Source organism: Dendrobates tinctorius, unplaced genomic scaffold, assembly GCF_039654945.1.
Source record: "Dendrobates tinctorius isolate UK_male_01 unplaced genomic scaffold, ASM3965494v1 ptg000223l, whole genome shotgun sequence".
In the NCBI taxonomy this organism is placed as follows: domain Eukaryota; kingdom Metazoa; phylum Chordata; class Amphibia; order Anura; family Dendrobatidae; genus Dendrobates; species Dendrobates tinctorius.
The window spans coordinates 28,946,192-28,969,970 of record NW_027361890.1 but is presented as its reverse complement, the minus strand read 5'-3'; the positions used below and the strand labels follow the sequence as shown (position 1 = coordinate 28,969,970).

General features: G+C 44.5%; 1 protein-coding gene across 3 annotated transcripts in view; it reads right to left on the bottom strand.

Moving 5' to 3' along the window:
* Positions 1–23,779, bottom strand: part of SEPTIN9 (septin 9) — a 452,544-nt gene that overhangs the window by 217,877 nt on the left and 210,888 nt on the right. The window contains exon 1 of one of the 3 annotated variants that reach the window (XM_073555420.1): positions 7,257–7,549. The exons of the other annotated variants lie outside the window; for them this stretch is intronic. Within the exon in view, the coding sequence (XP_073411521.1) occupies positions 7,257–7,311 (55 nt within the window). The 5' untranslated portion in view covers positions 7,312–7,549. Of the gene's footprint in view, positions 1–7,256; positions 7,550–23,779 lie in introns of those variants that run through there. 3 annotated transcript variants of the gene reach the window in all.

Sequence of the window (23,779 nt, the reverse complement as noted above, 5' to 3'; positions counted from 1 at the left end):
AAGTGAATCTTCGCTTCAGCTCCTGAAAGGAAGAAACAGCCTCCGGAGACCAATTTAACACATCAGCACCCTTCTTAGTCAAATCAGTCAATGGCTTGGCAATACTAGAAAATTTTGCTATAAATTTCCGATAAAAATTAGCAAAACCCAAAAACTTCTGGAGGGCCTTCAAAGAAGTGGGCTGAACCCAATTGTAAATGGCCTGTACCTTGGCCGGGTCCATTTCAATAGTTGACGGGGACAAAATAAATCCCAAAAAAGAAATCCTCTGTACTCCAAAAAGGCATTTAGATCCTTTGACATACAGGGAATTCTCCCTCAAGATCCGGAACACAGTCCGAATATGTTGCACATGAGAATCCCAATCCTTGGAGAAGATCAAAATATCATCCAGATAGATAATCAAAAATTTATCGACAAAATCTCGGAAAATATCGTTCATGAAGCACTGGAAGACAGAAGGGGCATTAGTGAGCCCAAAAGGCATCACCAGGTACTCAAAATGTCCCTCTGGAGTATTAAACGCCGTCTTCCATTCATCCCCATGCTTAATGCGAATAAGATTATACGCCCCCTGAGGTCAAGCTTGGTAAACCAGCAAGCACCTTTAACTCTGGAGAATAGATCAGAAATCAGGGGTAACGGATACTGATATTTAACAGTAATTTTGTTGAGAGCATGATAATCAATACAAGGTCTTAATGATCCATCCTTTTTGGCTACAAAAAAAAACCCGGCACCTAAGGGTGACGAGGATGGTCTAATATGACCCTTCTCCAACGCCTCCTTAATATAGGATCGCATAGCCTCGTGCTCGGGTACAGATAAATTGAAGAGCCGACCCTTGGGAAATTTACACCCCGGGCTCAGTTCAATAGCACAGTCATAACTCCTATGAGGAGGCAGAGACGCAGACTCATTCTCACTAAATACATCATAAAAGTCCGCCAAATAATCAGGAACATTATGCGACTGAGGAGAGGTGGAAAACACCGGAGCCTCACTAAAGGCACACCGACAACCCCAACTCACCACAGACACAGATTTCCAATCCAAAACTGGATTATGAATTTGTAACCAGGGAAACCCCAGAACAATAGTATCATGCAGATTATGTAACACCAAAAACCTGCAATTTTCTTGATGGTCTGGGGCGGCCCGCATTACCACCTGGGTCCAAAACTGAGGTTTATTTTTAGCCAAAGGAGTAGCATCAATCCCCCTCAAAGGGATAGGCGTCTGCAGAGGTGTCATCGGAAATCCACAACGTTTAGCAAAATCCAAGTCCATTAGGTTTAGAGCTGCTCCCGAATCCACAAAAGCCTTGGCGGAAAATGTGGACAGGGAGCAGATCAGAGTAATAGCCAGAAGAAACTTAGGTTGAACACCACCAACAGAAAACGTGTGTGCAAAGCGTTTCTCGCGTTTAGGACAGACAGAAATAATATGCGAGGCATCTCCACAGAAAAAACACAACTTATTACGCCTTCTGAACTCCTGACGCTGCTCTCTGGAAAAAACTATCACATTGCATAGGTTCAGACATCTGTTCAACAGGTGGCAACACCTCTCGTGCAGCTCTGCGTTCGCGTAAACGCCGATCAACCTGAATGGCTAAAGACATAGAATCGTCAAGACCAGAGGGAACAGGAAATCCCACCATAGTATCTTTTATGGCTTCTGACAACCCCTTCCGAAAGAGAGCAGCCAAGGCATTATCATTCCAGGTAGTAAGTACTGCCCACTTTCGGAATTTTTGACAGTACAATTCTGCAGAATCACGACCCTGGTTCAATGCCAGCAGGGTCTTTTCAGCCTGATCAATGGCATTAGGTTCGTCATACAACAACCCCAAGGCCTGAAAAAATGCGTTCACATTAGTCAGAATAGGATCATCTGGTTTCAAAGAAAATGCCCAATCCTGGGGATCGCCACGCAGCAAAGAGATGACAATTTTAACCTGCTGCGCGGAGCTCCCTGACGAGTTAGGCTTCAAGGCAAAAAATAATTTACAATTATTTTTGAAATTCAAAAATTTAGACCGATCCCCAAAAAATACATCAGGTGTAGGAATCTTTGGTTCAGCAGCATGTGAATGAGCAAGGTAGGCGGAAATTCCCCGCACTTCCGCAGTGAGCTGCTCCACACGATCAGACAATTGCTTTATCTCCATTGAGAGAAAAAAAAATTCCCCCTACGGCCTCAGAGATATAGAGGAAAGAATATACACACTTTTTTTTTTTTTAAACACAATTCTTTCCGGCTATTGAGTACCCTAGGATCTGCGGTATGGTGGGTGATTCTGTTATGATTGAGTCACCGTAGGAGGCAAAAACAGAAATGCCAGCCAAGTCCAGAAAACCAGAGAAGTTGGCAGCTATCGGACTGCAGACCCCTGAACCTATCAACACAACTAGCAGTAGCCGTGGGGGGCTCCTACGATGCCCTAGGCCCCTCGATCACAGCCGGAGGACTACACAGCCTAAAGACAGAAAGGGAAATCTAAACTGCCCCAGAGCAGACCCCAAAGCAAAAGGCAGCCCCCCACATATAATGACGGTGAAGCAAGAAGAAAGAACAAAACACAGACAGAAAGATAGACTGAGCAAAGATGGGGACCACGCTAGCTTAGATAGGAAAGGACAGGAAGGCTGCTGTCCGCAATCCGTGAAAAACCCTATGAAAATAAGAGCCAACAAACTGACAGTAAAAAAGGCCCTGAAGACGCCAGGCTTCAAAAAAGCTATGTCAGCACTCAGGAATATTCCGAAGACAGAGCAACAGGCAAAAGGAGATTCAGCTCACCCCAGCAGGGAATGGCAGAATCCAGAAAAGCAAGGAAAACAAAACACTAATGCAAAAAGGCAAAGCAGAAATCTTAGCTTTAGATGAGCAGGAATCAGACTGGTCTCCCAGAAGTCCACAGAGAAATCACCCGCAGGCCAGAAGGGCGTCGGCAGCCTTATATCCAGTCATCAACTCCACTCAGCCAGTCATCATCATCAGCTCCAGGTGTTTGACAATCAGGCTCACCACCTTTCTTCACCAGAAGAGGGAGTTCCTCGGGCCTCAGTAGTGAAGGGGAAAATGAACTCACAACAGGTTTCTATTTTATGCGAGAAAGAGTGTTGTGGGACTTATCAGAGCTTCTGCCTCCCTGCCAGTGCAGTTGGGTCACTTTTTGCCTGAAACAGGGCATATGATGAAACCATGTCAGGAAATTCCCATCCAGTATAATATAACACTACAATCCCAGAGGAGTGTCCATGCCCAGTCATTTGATGTATGACTTTAGTTTCGCTTCTTATCTCTGGCATGAAATCTGTTTGCTTCTGCAGAAATTTCTGGTACTTTTACACCTGATTTACCATTGGGATGCATGCATGAATAATATTTATTACAATGTTATAAAAGCTTCTGGCAATCAGACATCACCATCTTTTGTTTATATATCCATATATGTCTCATACAGCTCTGGCGAAAATTAAGAGACCACTTTCAAATGTTCAGTTTGTCTGATTTTTCTCTTTATATGTATATTTTTGCGTAAAATGTAAATTGCTCTTTTATTCTATAAACTACTGACGACATGTCTTCGAAATTCCAAGCACTAAATTTTGTATTTATTTTCAGAAAATGAGAAATTATCAAAATAACAAAAAATGCAGTGCTTGCAGACCTCAAATAATGCTAAGAAAACAAGTTCATAATCACTTAGAAAGAACAATACTAATGTTTTAACTCAGGAAGAGTTCAGAAATCAATATTCTGTGGAATAACCATGATTTCTAATCACAGCTTTCATGCGTCTTGGCATGCTTTCCACCAGTCTTTCACACTGCTTTTGGGTGACCTTATGCCACTCCTGGTACAAAAATGTAAGCAGTTCTTCTTGTTTGATGGCTTGTGACTATCCATCTTCCTCTTGATTACATTCCAGAGGTTTTCAATGGGGTTCAGGTCTGGATATTGGGCTGCCCAGGACAGGGATTTGATGTGGTGGTCCTTCATCCACACATTGATTGACCTAGCTGTGTGGCATGGCGCATAGCCCTGCTGGAAAAAACAGTCCTTAGAGTTGTGGAACATTGCCTGAGCAGAAGGAATCAACTGTTTTTCCAGGATAACCTTGTACATCCTTTGCAAAGATTAACCTGCTTAATTCCAGCCTTGCTGAAGCATCCCCAGATCATCACCGATCCTCCACCAAATTTCACAGTGGGTGCAAGACACTGTGGCTTGTAGGCCTCTCCAGGTCTCCGTCTAACCATTAGATGAGCAGTTGTTGGGCAAAGCTAAAAATTAGACAAATCAGTGAAGATTACCGTACTCCAGTCCTCTATGGTCCAATTCTTATCGTCGTTGGCAAACTTCAGCCTGGCTCTCCTTTGCTTCTCATTGATGAAAGGCTTTTTTCTAGCTTTACATGACTGAGCCCTGCCTCTATGAGCTTGTTACGAACTGTTCTTGGCGTGCACTTCACTCCAGCTGCCATTTGCCATTGCTTTTGTAGGTCACTTGATGTCATCCTGCGGTTGCTGAGTGACATTCTAATAAGATGATGGTCATCCCGGTCAGTGTAGAGTCGCTTTCGCCGGTCTATAGCTTTGATGTCTCCAATGTCCGCTGTTTGACCTTGTTGTAATGGACTGCCATCTTAAAAATTTTAAGGATGGAGGCAACATGACGCTCACTGTATCCATTTGTTAGTAAAGCCAGAATTGAGCCTTTCTTTTCTTCACTCAAGACTTTTTTTTTCAACTCCTCTGGCATGGTTAAAAGTTATTTTTTCCTTCCTATTACTTTTGGGATATTACTAGCACTTGTTTTGCCATCCAGTTGTCCTATTGCACGAGGACCACAGCAGGGTTTTTTATACTTTCCTTCGGTAAATAAGATTTGGTTCAGGTGATCATCTAATCAGAAGCCATTAAGTAGAATGAGGTGTACTCTGGTTGGAATTCAACTGACACTGGAATGGAATGGCTGTCAGACATGTAGAGAAGCTGATTTTTATAAAACTGTGCAGTGGTCTCTTAATTTTTGCCAGAGCTGTACAGTAGATGTACATGTGTTATATTTCCTTCTATGGATTAGTCTGAAAGTGTGTTTGTTTGTTGGTATGAGGTTCCACCCTTGAGAATATCTCCCTATTTGGATATTTTGACAAAATCTGCTTGAGTAAAGTGGAATGATTAATTTGAAGTAACTTTCAATTATTAAACTAATTTTTGTCTAACGTCCAGAAGCAGCAATAAAGGGGGTCATGACTTTTTATTTGGTACAATTCCTAAACTGTCATATGTACTAGAGTTCCTGTCCTCTTCTCTGTAGAGACAATTTTCAAAGGAGCATTGCATGACTTATAAGTCTCCTTATATCTGCTTGACACTCTCCATGAGGGCTTGTTCACATGTCAGGTTTTTGTTCATGAGTGGCGTTTTTTTTTCTCTGTTCGAGTGGTCTGCAGAGAATATCGGAGAGATGTCCAATTTTGACTCAAGAATCAAATCAAAATCGGCAATGCAAGTCAATGGGTCTATGAAACAAAATCGGACCACACTTGGATGATATCCAAGTGCGGCCCGATTTTCACAGACTATTACATAAGAGACGGTGGAGAAATTATTTGTTTTAATGTCTCCACATACAGTACAAAAAACAGATGTCTCTAGGACCACACATTGATCAGTGTCTGATCAGAATAATCGGTCTGTTTTTCTCGTACATGGAAAAATCGGACATGTGAATGAGCTCTAAGGAGAAACTTACTAACATGTCCTTAGATGCAGCTCCGACACTTGGCACTTTTCAACTACAGAATTTACAAATGCCGAAAAAAATCCAACATGTCAGTGGAACTTTTGATTTCAATCAGTATCTGATACCCTTGTTTGTTCCTGAAAAAGCACAGTTGAAAAATGGTCTACATTTCCGATTCCAACAATTAAAAATCATGCAACCGATAATTGTAAATTCTAATTATGTGAATAGTTAAGCAGCAAGAGAAATCTATAGGTATAGTCTACATAAAGCTGTATAGGAGTATTTGTGACAGAAGAACATTCTTATGAAATTCCAACCACCATGCAACATGTAAAAACAATACACTTAATGAAGTAATGCCATCCATTTGAATCAGCCTAAAATTGACATGGAGAAAAAAAAACCTCATGCTGCTGCCCCACCTTTCAGGATCCTCACTTTTTGAAAGTGACATGCTCAGCTGCTGACCCCGTCCAATGTACAGAAGGAAACATGAGAGGCTCAGGCTTTCTTTCAGCTGGGCTGAGATGTGACAAAATACCACTTGACTACTACAAAGAACCAGCAAAATATTAGGATGAAGAAGGCCTCTCGGGAGAAAAAGAGATCACATAAAGTCCTTGGGTGCCATCTGGAACATAACCCAAGGGACATATGAGGACATTAGGCCATCGTTAGTCATTCTGTAGGAACCATGATGGTGGATTGGGACAAGTTATACTAAGGTTATGGTACTGCAAGTTTTAGAAGGGACATATGGAGGCTTTAGGCCATCGTTACAGTCATTTTGTAGGAACCATGAGGGTGGATTGGAACAGGTCATACTAGGGTTACAGAACTACAAGTTTTAGATTGCAGAATCCATTCTTAGCTGCAAGACTAATAGTGAACAAAGGCAGATTTGTGACTCGCCTCCATCTGTCAGTGATTCACTAATACTCTGCTGGGAGTCAGAATACTTGTCTCCTTATCTCGTCAGACAATATGCAGTACACAACTTGTATGTATCATATTGTGTTGGACATTTCATACATAACTGTGGCACTTGTCAATTCTCGCTCTTATCTCTGCTGTGCGTTTTTTAGCTTTCCATACAGATGTGTTGCAGTAAAATCTATTCTATGTCTCATACTTCCTCCCCCTCTGTGTGACTCACCGCTATTTTTTCTGCTCTTTCTGAGTAATTTTCAGCTAGCTCTCCTTTACCCTTCATCCACCATGTCGCTCTCTCTCGTTCATTACCTGTCTCTTCCTACAGTCACTATTTCCTGTCCATACGTCTCAATTCGCATTTTCGAGATGTATATTTAAAAACCCATATCCGTCCTTGCACACCATTTTCTGCTAGTCTACATATATCTCTCCTTCCATTTGATGCGTTACAACACACGTCTTAATTTTTCCCCGCTCACACGCGCACATACAGCTGTAATAGATCACCGTACATTCGGAAGACGTAAAGAAAACAGAGAAATCTGGTAACTACATACCTTCAAAATCGGATATAATACCTTCCAGGTGCGCATTTACTGTAGGATCCGACATTTCTTGGGATCGTCCACAATTCCACGATCTGCCTGGATCCCAGCAGTGATTTGTTTCCCCCCTCTATACAACAAATCCCAAATTTGGAAAAAAAATGGGCTCACATCAGAAGCTGCCGCCAAGAAGGGGGGAAGGAGGAGAAGGGAGGGGGGAAGGATTCTCCTGTTATGACTGCGATTGTAAACTTTTTCCCTTTAATATGTGTGGGGTTTTGTCTCTCACTCTCTCTCCCTAACTTGAAGCTGAGGATAGAACACAGCCCCTAAAGGCTGACTTGAATCAATGGTGCAAAGGCAGCCTCAAACTCCACCCATGTCACACACACACAGACACACTCACAGTGCTCACATCTCACATTCCCTAGGCTTCCCAGCTCCACTGAGGTGGCTTGTGGCAACGGCTAGTAACCCTTTACAAGCCACAATTTTCATATTTCATGGCTGATTCCTAGAATAACTTCAAGGTTCTTTTGTATCTAGAGGAAATTATTCTTTTTTTTCTAATTGAATTTGTCATTTCACTTTTTGGACGTTAATCTATTGTATATACTAAAAACTTCTTGCTAAGCAAAAACAAGCATCTACTACAACATGATAAATAACCAACTCATCTGGGCGCCATCTGTATATTTTCTGACCGTATGGTCTTTTTTGCAGCTTTTTGTGTGGGTGAATATTACAGAATCCTATTTATTTATTGTATCACAGGATTTTGTTACAGTTTGTCACTCCCCATGATTACTGTAGTTATCTTTCCCCTAACAACATTTCCACTGCTGTCATTAATGTTTTTCCGAAATGCCATTTCCTTCCCTAATCCCACAGGTTGTAACTTTCCCAGTATCTCTTTTTGATTCCTCAGCATTGGAAAGCGGGTCGTTCAGCAGTTGAGGGGTTACAGTGATGGCGTCACCATATCCTGGAGCTGGATTGATAGGCAGCAGGAACTCCCGAAATATCAAGAAAGAGGAAAGGCCAGCTGTCAACAGGAAGCCAGCCACACACAGGGGGGTACTGGCTTTGACATATGTTCACTGGGCCAGTTTTTGTGGGTGGTAAATGGGCCAGGCGCATATTGTGACAGTAGAATTGTCTTTTTTGCCCCTAGGCTCCTTAGAACTCTACCAAAGTCTGCTTGCATGCTACTGTTTTTTGTGCCGACAGTGATGAAGAACATGTTGGCACACTTTCACAGGGAGTTAATTATCAGCAGTGGGCAGACCATTTCTTTATAGTGCAAACCCACAGCGTTAAGACGAAAAGTTGCAAAAAGAACTGTGTATTAAAAGGTAATATAATGCTGTGAGTACACTAGATCCGAATACCCATGTAGAGTCTTTGCCATCAAAAATTACTTGAATGGGCAATAGAAACCTCCTTTGGGCATTTATAACATATCTTGGGGGTACATTTATGTGATCTTAGAAAATCCCTTTAAATTTTTGCATATATTAACTTTTATACATGGGACCTTTGTAAGGACGCTATTGACTGCTATATCTAGATTGTTAATTGGCTAGAGCCAAGACCCAACTGTTCGCCGGGCTGGGCTCTGCGGAGAATAACATAACTGTAGCCCAAAAGCAATCTCTAATATACAGGAATTTTACAAAATGGGCTAATAACAATCTACTGTTTTATAGTGTTTTAAAAGGATATGTCTGAATGGTTGGCGCTGACTGCCAGGGCCCATTGATGCCGATGATATAGGAACATTATAGAGATAACGCTTACTTAGCTGTTTTCATGCTCAACCCATTATTGCTTCCGAGATCCCTTTTCTCAATTAGTGGGGTTCCCAACAGACAGATTTCACATTTCAGGGTTTTTTGGCCTATCCATTCAACAAGGGATTTTTGAATTTGCAGTACCAATGGTACAAAAGGGGGGGTAAATAGAAGAGCACAATTAAAGGTCTCCATTGGGGAGGAAAATCTACCCATAAGCCAAGTGCTCTCAGATGGAGAGGGCCCAATGTAATAGGACTAAGATCTCTGTGGAAGGAAGTGAGCCCAATCTATCAAAGAACAAGTGCTCTGTGAGGAGAGGAACCACAGTCAACAGGCAAAAATGACTGTCAGGATAGGGAATACAATCAATGAAGGGCCAAAGGCATAGTAAGAAGGGTTGGTTATAACATGACACCAGTGGGACTGTAGCATGAAGTGAGTAGAGGCTTTGTATGGAGAGGAGCCACATTAGGAGTGCAGGAACATTGCATGTAGTAGGGTGTAACCAATGAGTGATCATGGTCTCTGTGGGGAAAAGAAAATAATTAATGAGTGCAGGTCCAGGGGCTGTATAGGAAAAAGGAGTAGAATTTGTGTAGCCAGGGGCTCTAGAAGGAGATGAACATAATCTGTGAAAGGCCAGAAAATCTATAGGGACAGGGTGCATAATCCTTCAGTGCTGAGGAGCCATTTTCATTGAGAGACTGGAGGTTCGGTAGACAGAGGAGGAATCCGTGAGGGTCCAGGGGCTCTGTAAGAAGAGGGGTGTAATCTGTGAAATATAATCTTCAAAGATGAGGCATAATCATTGATGGACCGGGGGTTCTACATGGAGAGGAGTTCTAATCTACAACGGACCAGGGGCTCTTTAAGAAGAATGGACCTAACCATTAAGCAGCCAGGGAATAGAAGGAGGACAGAAAAATGCTGTAGACGATGCTTCTGGGCCCATGCTTCCATCGGTTTTGTAAGCAGCGTAATGGTGCGCAAAAGATGACTAGCAACAGCCGCAAGACCATTTTTTTAACATTTGACATGGGCTCCTGACACATGTATACATGGGCGTTCCCACCATGGGGCAGGGGGGGCAGCTGCCCCCCCTAGAAGCAGGGGCGCGTACCTATCATGATAAGGCCACCTGTTTTTCCTGCCGCTGGCCCTTTAAATCTTTGGGCACGGTGGCTTTACAGGTGCGCGCTAGGGATGGGCGAATCTACTCGTTAGGACTCGTTACTCTGCGAGTAGTAGGGGACTCGCAGGAGTCGGTACTCTGCGAGTTTCCAAGCGATTACTCGCACAGTAACGAGTCCAATGCAAATAAGGCTAAGTGCACACGTACCGGAACTCTCGCGGAAATTACCACGAGAATTCCGGAATTCCATTCCGCGGGAAAATCGCATTTTAAATTCCCGCGATTTTCCCGCGGAAAAACTAGCATTTTGCAAGCGTAATTAGCTTGCAAAATGCTAGCGTTTTCCAAGCGATCTGTAGCATCGCTTGGAGAACTGATTGACAGGTTGGTCACACTCGTCAAACATAGTGTTTGACAAGTGTGACCAACTTTTTACTACTGAGGCCGCCTATGCGGCATCAATAGTAAAAGATAGAATGTAAAAAAAAATAAAAAATGGTGTTATTCTTACCCTCCGACGTCCCGCGCAGCCTTGCCGCCTCTCCACGCATCCGTTCCCAGTAGTCCTTTGCGAAAATGCCCGCGATGACGTCCGTTCTCGCGGGATCACGATGTCTCGCGGTAATTCGCGATGACGTTGCGCGAATGACCGTGAGACTTCGCGATCCCGCGAGAACGGACGCCATCGCGGGCATTTTCGCAAAGGACTACTGGGAACGGATGCGTGGAGAGGCGGGAAGGCTGCGCGGGACGCCGGAGGGTGAGAATAACAATATTTTTTATTTTTAAATTCTATTTTTACAGGGATATGGTACCCAAAGCCCGGAGGACAGTCTCCTCTCCTCCGGACCGTGGGTACCATCCGCAAATGTTCTGCTTACTTTCCGCATGGTGTGCACAGACACATGCGGGAAGTAAGCGGAACAAAAAAAATGGCAGCACAGGAATCGCTGCAATACTCGCATCCCCATTCATTAACATTGGACTCGCTAGACTCGCAACGAATAGCGAGTTTCCGAGTCGGACTCGTTAGAGTCTAGCGATTCCGAGTATTTCAGGATTCGCCCATCCCTAGTGCACACGCTCGTGCAAGCATCAGTGAGTCAGTGGCCGGGTGCCCTACACATAGGGGTTAAGAACGCCTGACATTGAACGGCAGGACGTTCTCTGTGGGCGGAGAGAGAGCGCTCTGCTCTCTCTGTCTCCCGCCCCTGGCTGCAGCGCACCGCTGAACATATCAGGTCAGGCATTTGGAGGAGTTCCTAGTACCCGCGCGCTCCTGAGGCAATGACTGTTATTCTATTCAGTCAGTGACGTCACGCCGGGTCTGGGTGAGTGAGTGCTGGCTGGGCTGATGTATATACAGGGGCTGGCTGTGGCTGAAGTATATGCAGGGGCTGGGGGCCGGCTGTGGCTCGTGTATACAGGGGCTGGCTGTGGCTGGGCTGATGTATATACAGGAGCTGGGGGCTGGCTGTGGCTGATGTATATACATGAGCTGGGAGCTGGCTGTAGCTGAAGTATATACAGGTAAGGCACCCCAGGAGTCCAGTTGCCACAGTGGCATTGCCTCCCTCACAGGGGGGTGATGACATGCCTGGAAGCAAGGAGGGATCCCTTAGCCAGGTAGTACCAACATCCAACACTTTTCCTACTCCAGACCAGAAGGGGGAGCTCTAAACCCAGTTTCAGTGGAGCTTTCCTATAAGTTCTGGGCTGGAGGTGGAGTTAGTTAGTGGCAGTCTGTGAGTCTGTACAAGGGACAGCAGCTGTGAGGAGCTTGTCCCAAGAGCAGAGTAAAGAGAGAAGAAAGGAGAAGTTTAGGGAACCCTGGGGATTGGGGCTGTGACCAAGCTCACCCCAGGGCAGAGCGCTTGAAACCAGACGCAGGAGTCTGTGGCTGCACAGGTACAACAGTCCCAGCAGCCAAATCCAGAGGACAGGAGACTGCAGGTCTCCTTGCCCCATCACACACCTGAAGGCACAGCAGCATACCAGAGCCGGAGCCACCACGAAGGAGTGACACCTGTAAAAGACTCAAGCTGCTTGCCATACAGGCAAGGACTAAAGAACAGTAAGGAACAGAGAACTGGGCATAGATTTAGGCAGCAAGGACCACAGAGAACAGCGCAGTAAGGAGGCTTCCAACCCATCTGGCTTAGTGGATCCTACATTGCTTCCAGGCTGGCTGGATCTCCATTACCATCTGTACTCAGTGCCCTGGTCTGCACCTCAAACTGTGAGTAAAAGTGTGAAGAATGCACCCTGCTGTGTCCTCCTGTTTATTTGCTGCTTCACCTCAACCCTGCATTACATCCATCATTACCATCTTTTATAATATAATTGCCCTGGGACTTAGCTCTACCTGTGGAGCTGTACCAACTCTGCTGCACCACCATCAGCCCCAGCGGTCTCTTTAAGCAGCGTCGGCTATCCCTTGCCTTATCTTATAAACTTTATTCCCTTTTATCATCATTTTTATTGGACGCCCTGGGCCACGGACCGGGTCACTGCTGCCGTGACACATCCCCTTAAGAACCGGCCCGGTACCGAGTATCCCGACGGCCCTGGGGGCACTCCACAGGGGTTAGGGGCTGGCTGTGGCTGATGTATATACAGGGGCTGGGGGCTGGCTATGGCTGATGTATATACAGGGGCTGGCTGCGCTGATGTATATACAGGGGCTGGGGGCTGGCTGTGGCTAATGTATATTCAAGGGCTGGGGGCTGGCTGTGGCTGGGCTGATGTATATACAGGGGCTGGAGCTGGCTGGGCTGATGTATATACAGGGGCTGGGGGCTGGCAGGGCTGATGTATATACAGGGGCTGGCTGTGGCCGGGCTGATGTATATACAGGTGGTGCTGGGCTCAGTGGACTGGTGATGATGTATATACAGGTGGTGCTGGGCTGGACCTGTTGATGATATATACAGGTGGTGCTGGGCTCAGTGGGCTGGGGCTGGTAATGATGTATATACAGGTGCTGGGCTTAGTGGGCTGAGGCTGGTGATGATGTATATACAGGTATGGGGTTCATTATACTGTATGGAGCAGTTTCATTCACCTTTTTCGTTCCAAAATTTTACAACCTGAACAACCATGCCTTGCCCCCCCTAGTTTTGATCTTGGGTATGCCCATGCATGTGTAAGAAGGTGGACCGGACCACAGGTACCTGTACGCTGGGTCCGAAACTTGAAAGGCTGCATCCTCTGTCCCCAGGAGGATTAGGGAGGTGGAGGTTCCCTGCAGTCTCTGGGAAGCTCGAGGAAGATGGAGCTTCCTGCTGTGATAGGAGGGCGGGGGGAGGCTGTAAAGAGCATGCAGCGTTGGCAGGATAAAAGGGAAAAGCGCGCGAAGCTGCGGGGCCTGGCGCTGGGAGACAGGAATGCAGGGGCAGGCGCTGAGAGCAGCCAGGAGAACGGTGCACTCTGCCTTTCCCAAGAGAGTCCCGGTGTGCAGACGGACAAGAAAGAGGGAGCTACGGTTGTCAGCAGAGATAGTCTTGCAGAGCAGAGTCTTGCTGAGCCTAACCGCGCAGAGCAGAGCCTCGCTGAGCCGTATACCCAGAACGGAGCCAACCTGGGTGTCGCAGTGGACATAGTGAGAAGTGCTTCGGCCGGTAGCAACAACGCCAGACAATCCAGCACCGCCCGCCACCAACAGCGGGGACCCGGGGGAGCAGGGCCTACGGTATGTGCCTAGTGACTGCCAGAGAGTACCGGTGCCGTGCAAGACGTGACCTGGAGTACTGCACACATGCTGCCCACGAGGGACCACTCATAGTCCTGACACCATCATCCCTGACGTGGAGCCTCAATAGTGGTTCTGACCCTTTGTGACCTGACTGCGTCAGTTACGTCAGACTTTCAAGAGCCACACTTGGCTCGCACAGTTCTTTGGCCCGTGCCTTTAATTAGTCATGTTAATATATGGACAAGGGGTAGTGGAAGGTGCCGTTGTCGGCGATATTGAGTAGGCAGCAGAAGCTGCAGAGTCAGGACTTCCTGATATACCTGTTACGCAAATTGTCGTGTATTTGTACTGTTATTATTGTGCTGTGCCTTTAAGATTAATTCTTTTATCTCCCTGACTGGAGTAATTTCTCCTGTAAATAAACCTGTTAACCCTTGCTCTGCCTCCTGCACGTTGCTGCATCCAGAGTTCCTGCTAGTATCCTACACATGTGTGGCCAGCTAAAGGAGCAGGACATTTTTTGTTAGGCTATATTGTAAGATCCTAGATCAGATCAAATATTAACTTGTAACTTTTAAGATTACTTTAGACATAAGATTTTGAGGTCATATTTAAAGCTGATGCACAAAAAAAAGCGATGCCACTCTCAGGAGTGTATTATATGACCATAAGGCCCCTACAGCAAAACCAGAAGAAATACTGGAATAAAGACTGAAAATTCATGAATGTCACGGTAACCCTCCTGGCTGACTGCCTGCATATCTGTACGGAAAAGTGCCCATACATCTCCCAGCTCAGCTAAGCATGCATATGCTGTCAGTGAGAAGAGAGGAGCTACTCACAGTCAGGAACTCCAGCAGCCTATCTCCTGCGAGAAAAAAGATCAGGAGTTTGTATTCAAACTGCTCAATCCTTAAAGGAGTTGTCCCACAAATAAAAGTTCATTTTATTCACTAGATCTTGGAATAATAATAATTTCCACAATTGGATGAGGTTAAATAAAATGTTACTGTGCTGAGATAATCTTATAGATGCGTACCTGCTGTGTACTGTGTAATGGCTGTATCTGACTGTGCAGGAACATGGTCTGATCATACCACAGCTCCTGGACAGGGGAGAAAGAGCAAAAGAGAATATAAACAGACTAGATGGTGGCCCGATTCTATTGCATCGGGTATTCTAGAGTCTCTGTTAAAATAACAAATAGTGATATACTCACCTCCCGACGGCCCCCGGACTCTTTCTCTCCTCTCACCACGCTCCCGGCATCTTGCGGTCCAAGTAATGCTTAGCGCGAAACACCACTGATGACGTCGCGCTCTCGCGAGAGGGACGTCATCTCCAGGCACTTCTCACTAAGCATTACTGGGACCGGAAGATGCAGGGAGCGTGGTGAGAGACGGGACAGAGTCCGGGGGTCGTCGGAAGGTGAGTATATAACTATTTTTTATTTTAACAGACTCTAGAATACCTGATGCGATAGAATCGGGCCACCATTTAGTGTATTATACTCCTGTTACACCCGGAGCTGCTGTCACTGTTCTGCTGTTACTTAATGTATTGTACTCCAGTTACAGCCAGAGCTGCAGTCACTGTTCTGCTGTTACCTAATGTATTGTACTCCAGTTACACCCAGAGCTGCTGTCACTGTTCTGCTGTTATCTAATATATTGTACTCCCGTTAATCCCAGAGCTGCAGTCACCGTTCTGCTCTTACCTAATGTATTATACTCCTGTTACAGCCAGAGCTGCAGTCACTGTTCAGATCTTACCAAGTGTATTATACTCCTGTTACACCCGGAGCTGCTGTCACTGTTCTGCTCTTACCTAATGTATTATACTCCTGTTACAGCCAGAGCTGCAGTCACTGTTTAGATCTTACCTAATGTATTGTACTCCAGTTACACCCAGAGCTGCATTCACTTTTCTGCTGTCACGTAATGTATTATACGCAAGTTACACCCAGAGCTGCAGTCACTGTTCTACTGTTACCTAATTACCTAATGTATTGTACTCCAGAATATGTACAGGACTGTGCCTGTGTAATGAGCAATGCAACAGTGATGCCTTTAATGGCTGTAATGTGCCTGTACAATAAGCAATGTGGCCGTGTTGCCACGACGACTAAGCAACTGCCGCGACCAATCAGTGAGGTGGGATTTCCATTACAGACAGACAGACAGACAGAATTAGGCAATTATATAGTAGATTACTGCATGATATCACAAATGATTCTTTTGGTGAGATAAAACATTTCTTTGCTTGGTTTTAAACAATGTTTTACCTCGCAGAATAAGCTGTGACATCCCATGATGTCCTGTCTGTATACTCTCGTTTGTTTCCTCCTCTGTCCATGAGCTGTGGTATGATCAGACCATGTTCCTGTACAGTCAGACACAGCCATTACACAGTACACAGCAGGGGCACATTTATAAGATATCTCAGCACAGGGACATGTTATTTAATCACATCCAATTATGGAACTTCTTATTATTCAAAGATCTGGTGAATAAAATTAACTTTTGTTCATTGGAAACCCCCTTTAAAGGGGTTGTTGTCACTACTATACAACTGCTTAATCAATTGAGGACCCCAATTAAAATAAAAACAATGTATACTTACCTCCTACAGTGGCGCATTTCCAGTGATTTCCACGCTGCTGTTCCTGGAGAATGACATGACTTGTGTCACATGCTGCAGCCAATGCTAATCAGCTTCAGCCTTCACTGGTTCGTAAGAGCAGCTGTCCGCCCTGACGGGATATTGATGCGCTGCATGCAAAGAAAGGTGTCCATTATTGAATGCAGCCGGCACATGAGGCAAGTCATATTACTATCCAAGAACAGCAGCACTACAGGAGGTGCTTATACACTGTTTATATTTTAATTGAGGTCCTGAATTGTTTAACCCCTTAATGACCACCGATACGCCTTTTAACGGCGGTAATTAAGGGTACTTAAACCACAGAGCCGTAAATTAACGGCTCTGTGGAGAAAGTAAATAGCGCCCCCCAATGTCGGATTTTCTCCGGGGTCTCGGCTGCAGGGGGTAGCCGAGACCCCGCAGACCATTCCATCAAAGTCTGCATTCCAAAATGGCGCTCCTTCCCTTCCAAGTTCTGCCATGCGCCCAAACAGTGGTTCCCCCCAACATATGGGGTATCAGCGTACTCAGGACAAATTGCACAACAACTTTTGTGGTCCAATTTCTCCTGTTACCCTTGAGAAAATAAAACATAGCGGGCTAAAAAAAATGATTTTTGAGGAAAAAAAATGATTTTTTATTTTCACGGCTCTACATTATAAACTACTGTGAAGCACTTAAAGGTTCAAAGTGATCACCACACATCTAGATGAGTTCCTTGGGGGGTCTAGTTTCCAAAATGGGGTCATTTGTTGGGGGTTTCCACTGTTTAGGAACATCAGGGGCTCTCCAAACTCAACATGGCGTCCGATCTCAATTCCAGCCAATTCTGCGTTGAAAAAGTCAAAAGGTGCTCCTTCTCTTGCAAGACCTGCCGTGCGCTGAAAAAGTGGTTTACCCCCACATATGGGGTATCGGCGTACTCAGGAGAAATTGCACAACAAATTTTGTGGTTCATTTTCTGTTTTAACACTTGTGAAAATAAAAAAAAATTGGTTCTGAAGTAAATTTTTTGAAAAAAAAAGTTAAATGTAAATTTTTTTTCCTTCCACATTGCTTTAGTTCCTGTGAAGCACGTAAAGGGTTAATACACTTCTTGAATGTGGTTTTGAGCACCTTGAGTGGTGCAGTTTTTAGAATGGTGTCACTTTTGGGTATTTTCTGTCATGTACACCCCTTTAAAATGACTTTAAATATGATGTGGTCCCTAAAAAAAAAGGTTTTGTAAATTTTGTTGTAAAAATGAGAAATCGCTGGTCAACTTTTAACCCTTATAACTTCCTAACAAAAAAAAATTTTGCTTCCAAGATTGTGCTGATGTAAAGAAGACATGTGGGAATGTTATTTATTAAGAAATTTGTGTGACATATCTCTCTGATTTAAGGGCATAAAAATTTAAAGTTTTAAAATTGCAATATTTTCAAAATTTTTGCCATATTTCTGATTTTTTAATAAATAAACACAAGACATATCGAAGAAATTTTACCACTAACATGAAGTACAATATGTCACGAAAAAACAGTCTCTCAGAATGAGCGGGATCCATTAAAGCGTTCCAGAGTTATAACCTCATAAAGTGACAGTGGTCAGAATTGTAAAAATTGGCCTGGTCATTAAGCTGCAAAATGGCTCTGTCACTAAGTGGTTAAGCTGGACAGAGGTGTACATAGTAATTATGGGGTAAAATAGCACATATTCTAATTTGGCACGCTACCCCCAAAAATATTAGGTGGAGTAGGTGGGATCACAGAACAAAGGCATAGTCACAGAAGGGCATTTCTCTCATCTTTTAAAAACAGAGAGAGGAATATATATTGCAACACTTGCAAAGTAATTTTTCTCCTTTTGAAGCCTCTTGGTATACTGACCCACTATGATGCCACATTCATTGCTTCCATAAAGTATGATGACAACAAAAATGACCCGCAAACACAGTTTGATACTCCCACAGTGATTTCCTCCACATTATCCCCACATTCAGAATATGATGCAGCACAGAACCAATACAGTTCTGTCTCCATAGTTCTTCCACATACATTGAGGCCCAAGTGACCCCAACACATTATGATGGCCCCTACAGTCCAACTGGACCTAAGAGCAAAGACAGTGGAAAACAGTGACTTCCCCTACATATGAAAACCAGGTATCACCTCCCTTAATCTGACCAACATATAGGAGCAAATACTCCTGGCAGTATTATATGGAGACACCAAAGGACTAGAATGAAGGTAAGTAAAAACAATACATGTCACCTACACATCACAAGCAGCACACCTCACACCATGTTCTGGGCATGACATGCTGGAAATGGGTCCATGTTAACCCCTTTCCGACATTGTATTAAAATGCAGATGTCGGACACCCTCCCTTCGATGTGGGCTCCGGCGGTGAGCCACATCTTTTCCAGCACATGTCAGTTGTTTTGAACAGCTGACATGTGCCTCTAACATGTGCCTCTAACAGACGTGGGTGGAACCGTGAATGGCTGGTAACCCATTAAATGCCGCTGTCAAACTTTGACAGTGGCATTTAACACACGCTTTCGGCAATGCGTGCCGGAAGTCTCGCCCATCAGTGACCCCCGTCACGTAATCGTGGGTCACCGATTGGGTTGGCATCACAACCAGAGGTCTCCAGCAGACCTCTATGGTTGTCACTGCTGGATTGCTATGAGCGCCCAGTGGTCGGCACTCATAGCAAGTCAGTAATTCTGCTACATACAGGAGATCTGATCATCGCCTGTATGTAGCAGAGGTGATAGAGTTATGGAGACTATTGAAGCATGCCAAAAGTAAAAAAAAAAGTTTTTAAAAATATTAAAAAAATAAACATAAAAGTTCAACTTTTCCCCTTTCACCCCATTCAATATAAAACAATAAAAAAATCAAATATACATACAGTCATATGTTAAAGTTTGGGCACCCCTATTAATGTTAACCTTTTTTCTTTATAACAATTTTGGTTTTTGCAACAGCTATTTCAGTTTCATATATCTAATAACTGATGGACTCAGTTATATTTCTGGATTCAAATGAGGTTTATTGTACTAACAAAAAATGTGCAATCTGCATTTAACACACAGAGTCACTCACACTCACACACACAGCAGCCAGGCAGTCGCAGGCAGCCTGTGTAAGGCTGTGTGCACACACTGCGGATTTTGCTGCGGTTCCGCAGCGGTTTTTGACATGTCAATTCTTTCTGCGGATTCTCCTGCGGTTTGCCATCTCCTCTATTGAGGAGATGAAAAACCGCAGGGCAAAACCGCAGAGCAATCCGCAGGTAAAACCGCAGGTATTTTGACCTGCGGTTTCACCTGCGGATTTTACAAAATCCGCGCGGATGAATCTGCACCTAATCCGTAGCGTGTGCACACAGCCTAAGTGTAACTTATATGTTAACACAAAAAAATGGAGTGAAAGTCCAAAATATTTTAGAAACGTAAGAAATTTGAGGAACAACCCCGTTATCCCGTGCTAAAGTGCTTACCCATCATGTGCTCCAGGACAAGTGCAGCGCCGCCACCAGCGCAAGTGCAGCGTGGCGGCGCTGCACTTGTCCTGGAGGCTGGAGCACATGATGGGTAAGCACTTTAGCATGGGATAACGGGGTTGTTCCTCAGGATGCGCACCTGGGTTCTTCCCTACACTTTGTGTCCCGGTTTTATGGCCCACCATTACAAGAAGCACTTGGCTCCTTTTCACTTAATATTATATGGACAGGACAATTAGCAGCTGATATTACCCGATTCCTTCATTGTAGATGTTGTTTATAATTGTCAGTACGATTTTTATGTATAATAAATTTCTTACGTTTCTAAAATATTTTGGACTTTCACTCCATTTTTTTGTGTTAACATGTTATGTGGGAGTGTCCATTATCGATCCCCTTTGAGTCATAATTTTACAAATGGTGACTCGCCTGGGGTACATTGCGAATTGTTCCATTTGGTATTGTTTTATATATATATATATATATATATATATATATATATAAGTGTAACTTATACTGCGGCCAGGGGCAGAGGAGGCGGAGCTGAGCCTGCACATTACTGTCTGTGCTGCCTGGGAGCACTGTCGCAGGCAGTGTGTCAGAAATGAATGTCTGTCTGTGACTGTGTGATTAATCATTAACATCCCTAACCAGTAGCCGGCCAGGCCGGTACCCCCTCCCAAGCGCGGCCATTTTATTCCATTCCAGACCCCGCATCCGAGCAGGCCATTCACCGCCCGGGGGGGCGCCAAATTCGGGAACAGCCGATTTAATTTTATATTGTTTGACCATACAATACAATTTCTTGTCAGAAAAAAGTAATTTTTCTTTGTTTTTATGGTCTAATAAATGTTACAATTTGTATACCTAAAAATCAGCATATGCAGTGTTTTTGTGAGAAGAGCCACAAAATTTTGACAGAAAATGTTTTCCTGGGAAGTGGGGTACAGGGGCCCAGGTTTTATGAACAGCCCCGGGCCCATAGTCCACTTAATCCGCCACTGACTAGCGCACAGCGCCGCTGTAAGGAATGCTGCTGCTCGTGTGGTGCAGAGGTGCCTTGTGCTGGATGGCACTAACGCTCGTGTGGAGAGCGGGATGCTCTATGGCACATAGACTATGCCACTAATGGCGCAGACTCTGACTCAGTAAGGCCAGTTTCACACTAGCGTTTATTCGACGCAGCGCACGGGGCCACTAAGCCCCGCCCTATCTGGTCATCGCCGCCTACTATTGCACATGGACGCTTGCGATCTGCGCACCCTATCTTTACCATAGGGTGCGCAGATCGTGCGCTGGCCGTGCACTAGCAGGATTTTGGTGTGCGCTGCACACTTTTGAAGGTGCGCCGTGCGCGCCGAAATGCAACATGCTGCGTTCGGCATGCACGGGCGCACCTTCAAAAGTGCGCAGCGCACGCCAAAATCCAAGCGGCCATGCGACTCTTTTATAGCGGCGTCCTTCCGGGACCTTCCTAGTAGTGGACCAATCTGAGGAGGAACGGGACCTGCGCATGTGACCTCCGACCTCCAATGAGAGGTCGTCCCACGGGCATGCTCAGTACCCAAAGCACAGGACTTAGTCCCAGAAGTGGCTACTTGCTGCTGACCCAAGCATGGAGTTATAGCAGAGCCAGAAGAAGCAAGCAGATGCCTACTATCAGCCTGGGCAAGACGCTGGGACCGACGTCTCTGCTGAGCAGGAATCTCTGCGGCTGCAGAAGAATAGGAGACCGCAGAGGACATGGCTTGAGATTCCCCCTGCGCAGTGGGGGAAGCTCGACGCCTAACACACCCGACCCAAGATCATGAAAAATGGAGACAAATTGTACTTTTTTTTTTTAACAACTTTGGAATTTTTTTTCACCACTTAGCTAATAAAGAACCTAGACATGTTTGGCGTCTATGAACTCGTAATGACCTGCAGAATCATAATGGGAGGTCAGTTTTAGCATTCATTGAACATAATAAAAAAGCAAAACAAAAAACAATTGTGGAATTGCACTTTTTTGCAATTTCACCGCACATGGAATTTTTTTCTCGTTTTCCAGTACACGATATGTTAAAACCAATGGTGTCATTCAAAACTACAACTCATCCTGCAAAACCCAAGCCCTCACATGGCCATATTGACCGAAAATTGAAAAAGTTATGGCTCTAGGAGAAAGGGGAGCAAAAAATGAAAACGCAAAAATGAAAATACCTCTGGTCATGAAGGGGTTAAGGATCATGTCAGACCAGGCTATCTGACTCCTGAAAACTTTACACTGAGTTCCAATTTCTTGTTCCTTTGTACATATTTGAGAATGACTATCCCCATCCCTAGATAGGAGTAATGTTACTATATGCATCTACATTAAGTCTTTTTGAATACGGTACATGTGCCACCAGATAAAACTGTTAGGATTACCGTAATTCCCTGGATTGGCACTTATGTTTTGACATGTAGATGACATGTATGCTGACAGTATAATGGGCCCCCACATAGCACTGCGCACAGTATAATGGCCCTCACACACCCCTTAAACAGTGGCCGCCACAGTCATCCACACAGAATCATGATCCACACACAGTAAAATGGCCTCCAAACAGTATAATTGCCCCACACAGCCATCCACAAGGCTTAATGCCCCCCCCCCACATAGTATAATGGGCTCACACAGCCCTTCACACAGAATAATGGCCCTCACAGTCCTCCACACAGTATAATGGTCACCTATAGTCCTATGTTTTTCAATATATCTGAAATAAGGTGTGCAGCACAAAAATGCCAGGCGTACGCCAAGACAATTGATCCTGAACTATGGTCTTACATAGTGACACAACAAGTTACCACTCTTTCCAGGAACATCAGCGCCAACATCTCTGGAATAGCATTGCTGCATTGGTGAGTATTTATTTTTTTATTCTAATTGGGGTCCTGAATTGATTAATCAGGGCAGGGTCCTATATAGAAATCATGGGGTCCTCTAGCTGGAATCATAATTGGGATTTCCTTCCCTCTCCTAAAAAAAATATTCACGTAAATATAACCTCATGTTAATATACATTTCTGAAATCTACGTGAAGTACAAAATGACTCAATCATGTTTTTGTCACAATAACGGGAAGTTTCTTCAGGATTGTCTTGTCTTGGTAGAGGCATAGTGGTAACTTTTATTTTCTGATATACATATTATTCACCTTGTGGTTATTGGTTTTATGTTGTGACAGTTTAAGTCAGGAAGTATGATTGTAGATCAGCAAGCATTTCATATAGCAATGTGAACAGTGAATTTGCTTATATTTCTTTTTTGTTGTTGGTTCATGCTTGTAAGGATATGGGCATGCTACCCATGTTCCCCACTGAAGAACGAAGTGTTACTGTAATGTATAATGTAGATTGTGACTTGCTTTAGTAATGTTGATAATGTGTGCTGCTTGACAACAGGGAAACCAATAGTTAATGTTTGGGACAAGCCCAGAGTGGGTAAGCTAAGCTGAAGGGAAAAAGACAGTTTTATACACAGGATTGGAGTAATGGGCTCCTCTGTCTTCCAGAGGCTGCAGTGGTGATCAGGGGTTAATGTGTGCCAAAGAGACGTGGTATCAGACGAGCGGCGGATACCGCGTCTCTCTGGCACACATTAACCCCTGACCACTACTGCAGCCTCTGGAGGACAGACATACAGTGCTGTGCAAATTAATTGTGACAAAGCATTTTTTTAAGTAAAATCATAAGTTGGTTACCAGACAGTGATTCAAAACAAGTTTTAACTGCTTTGAACAGGCACTCACAC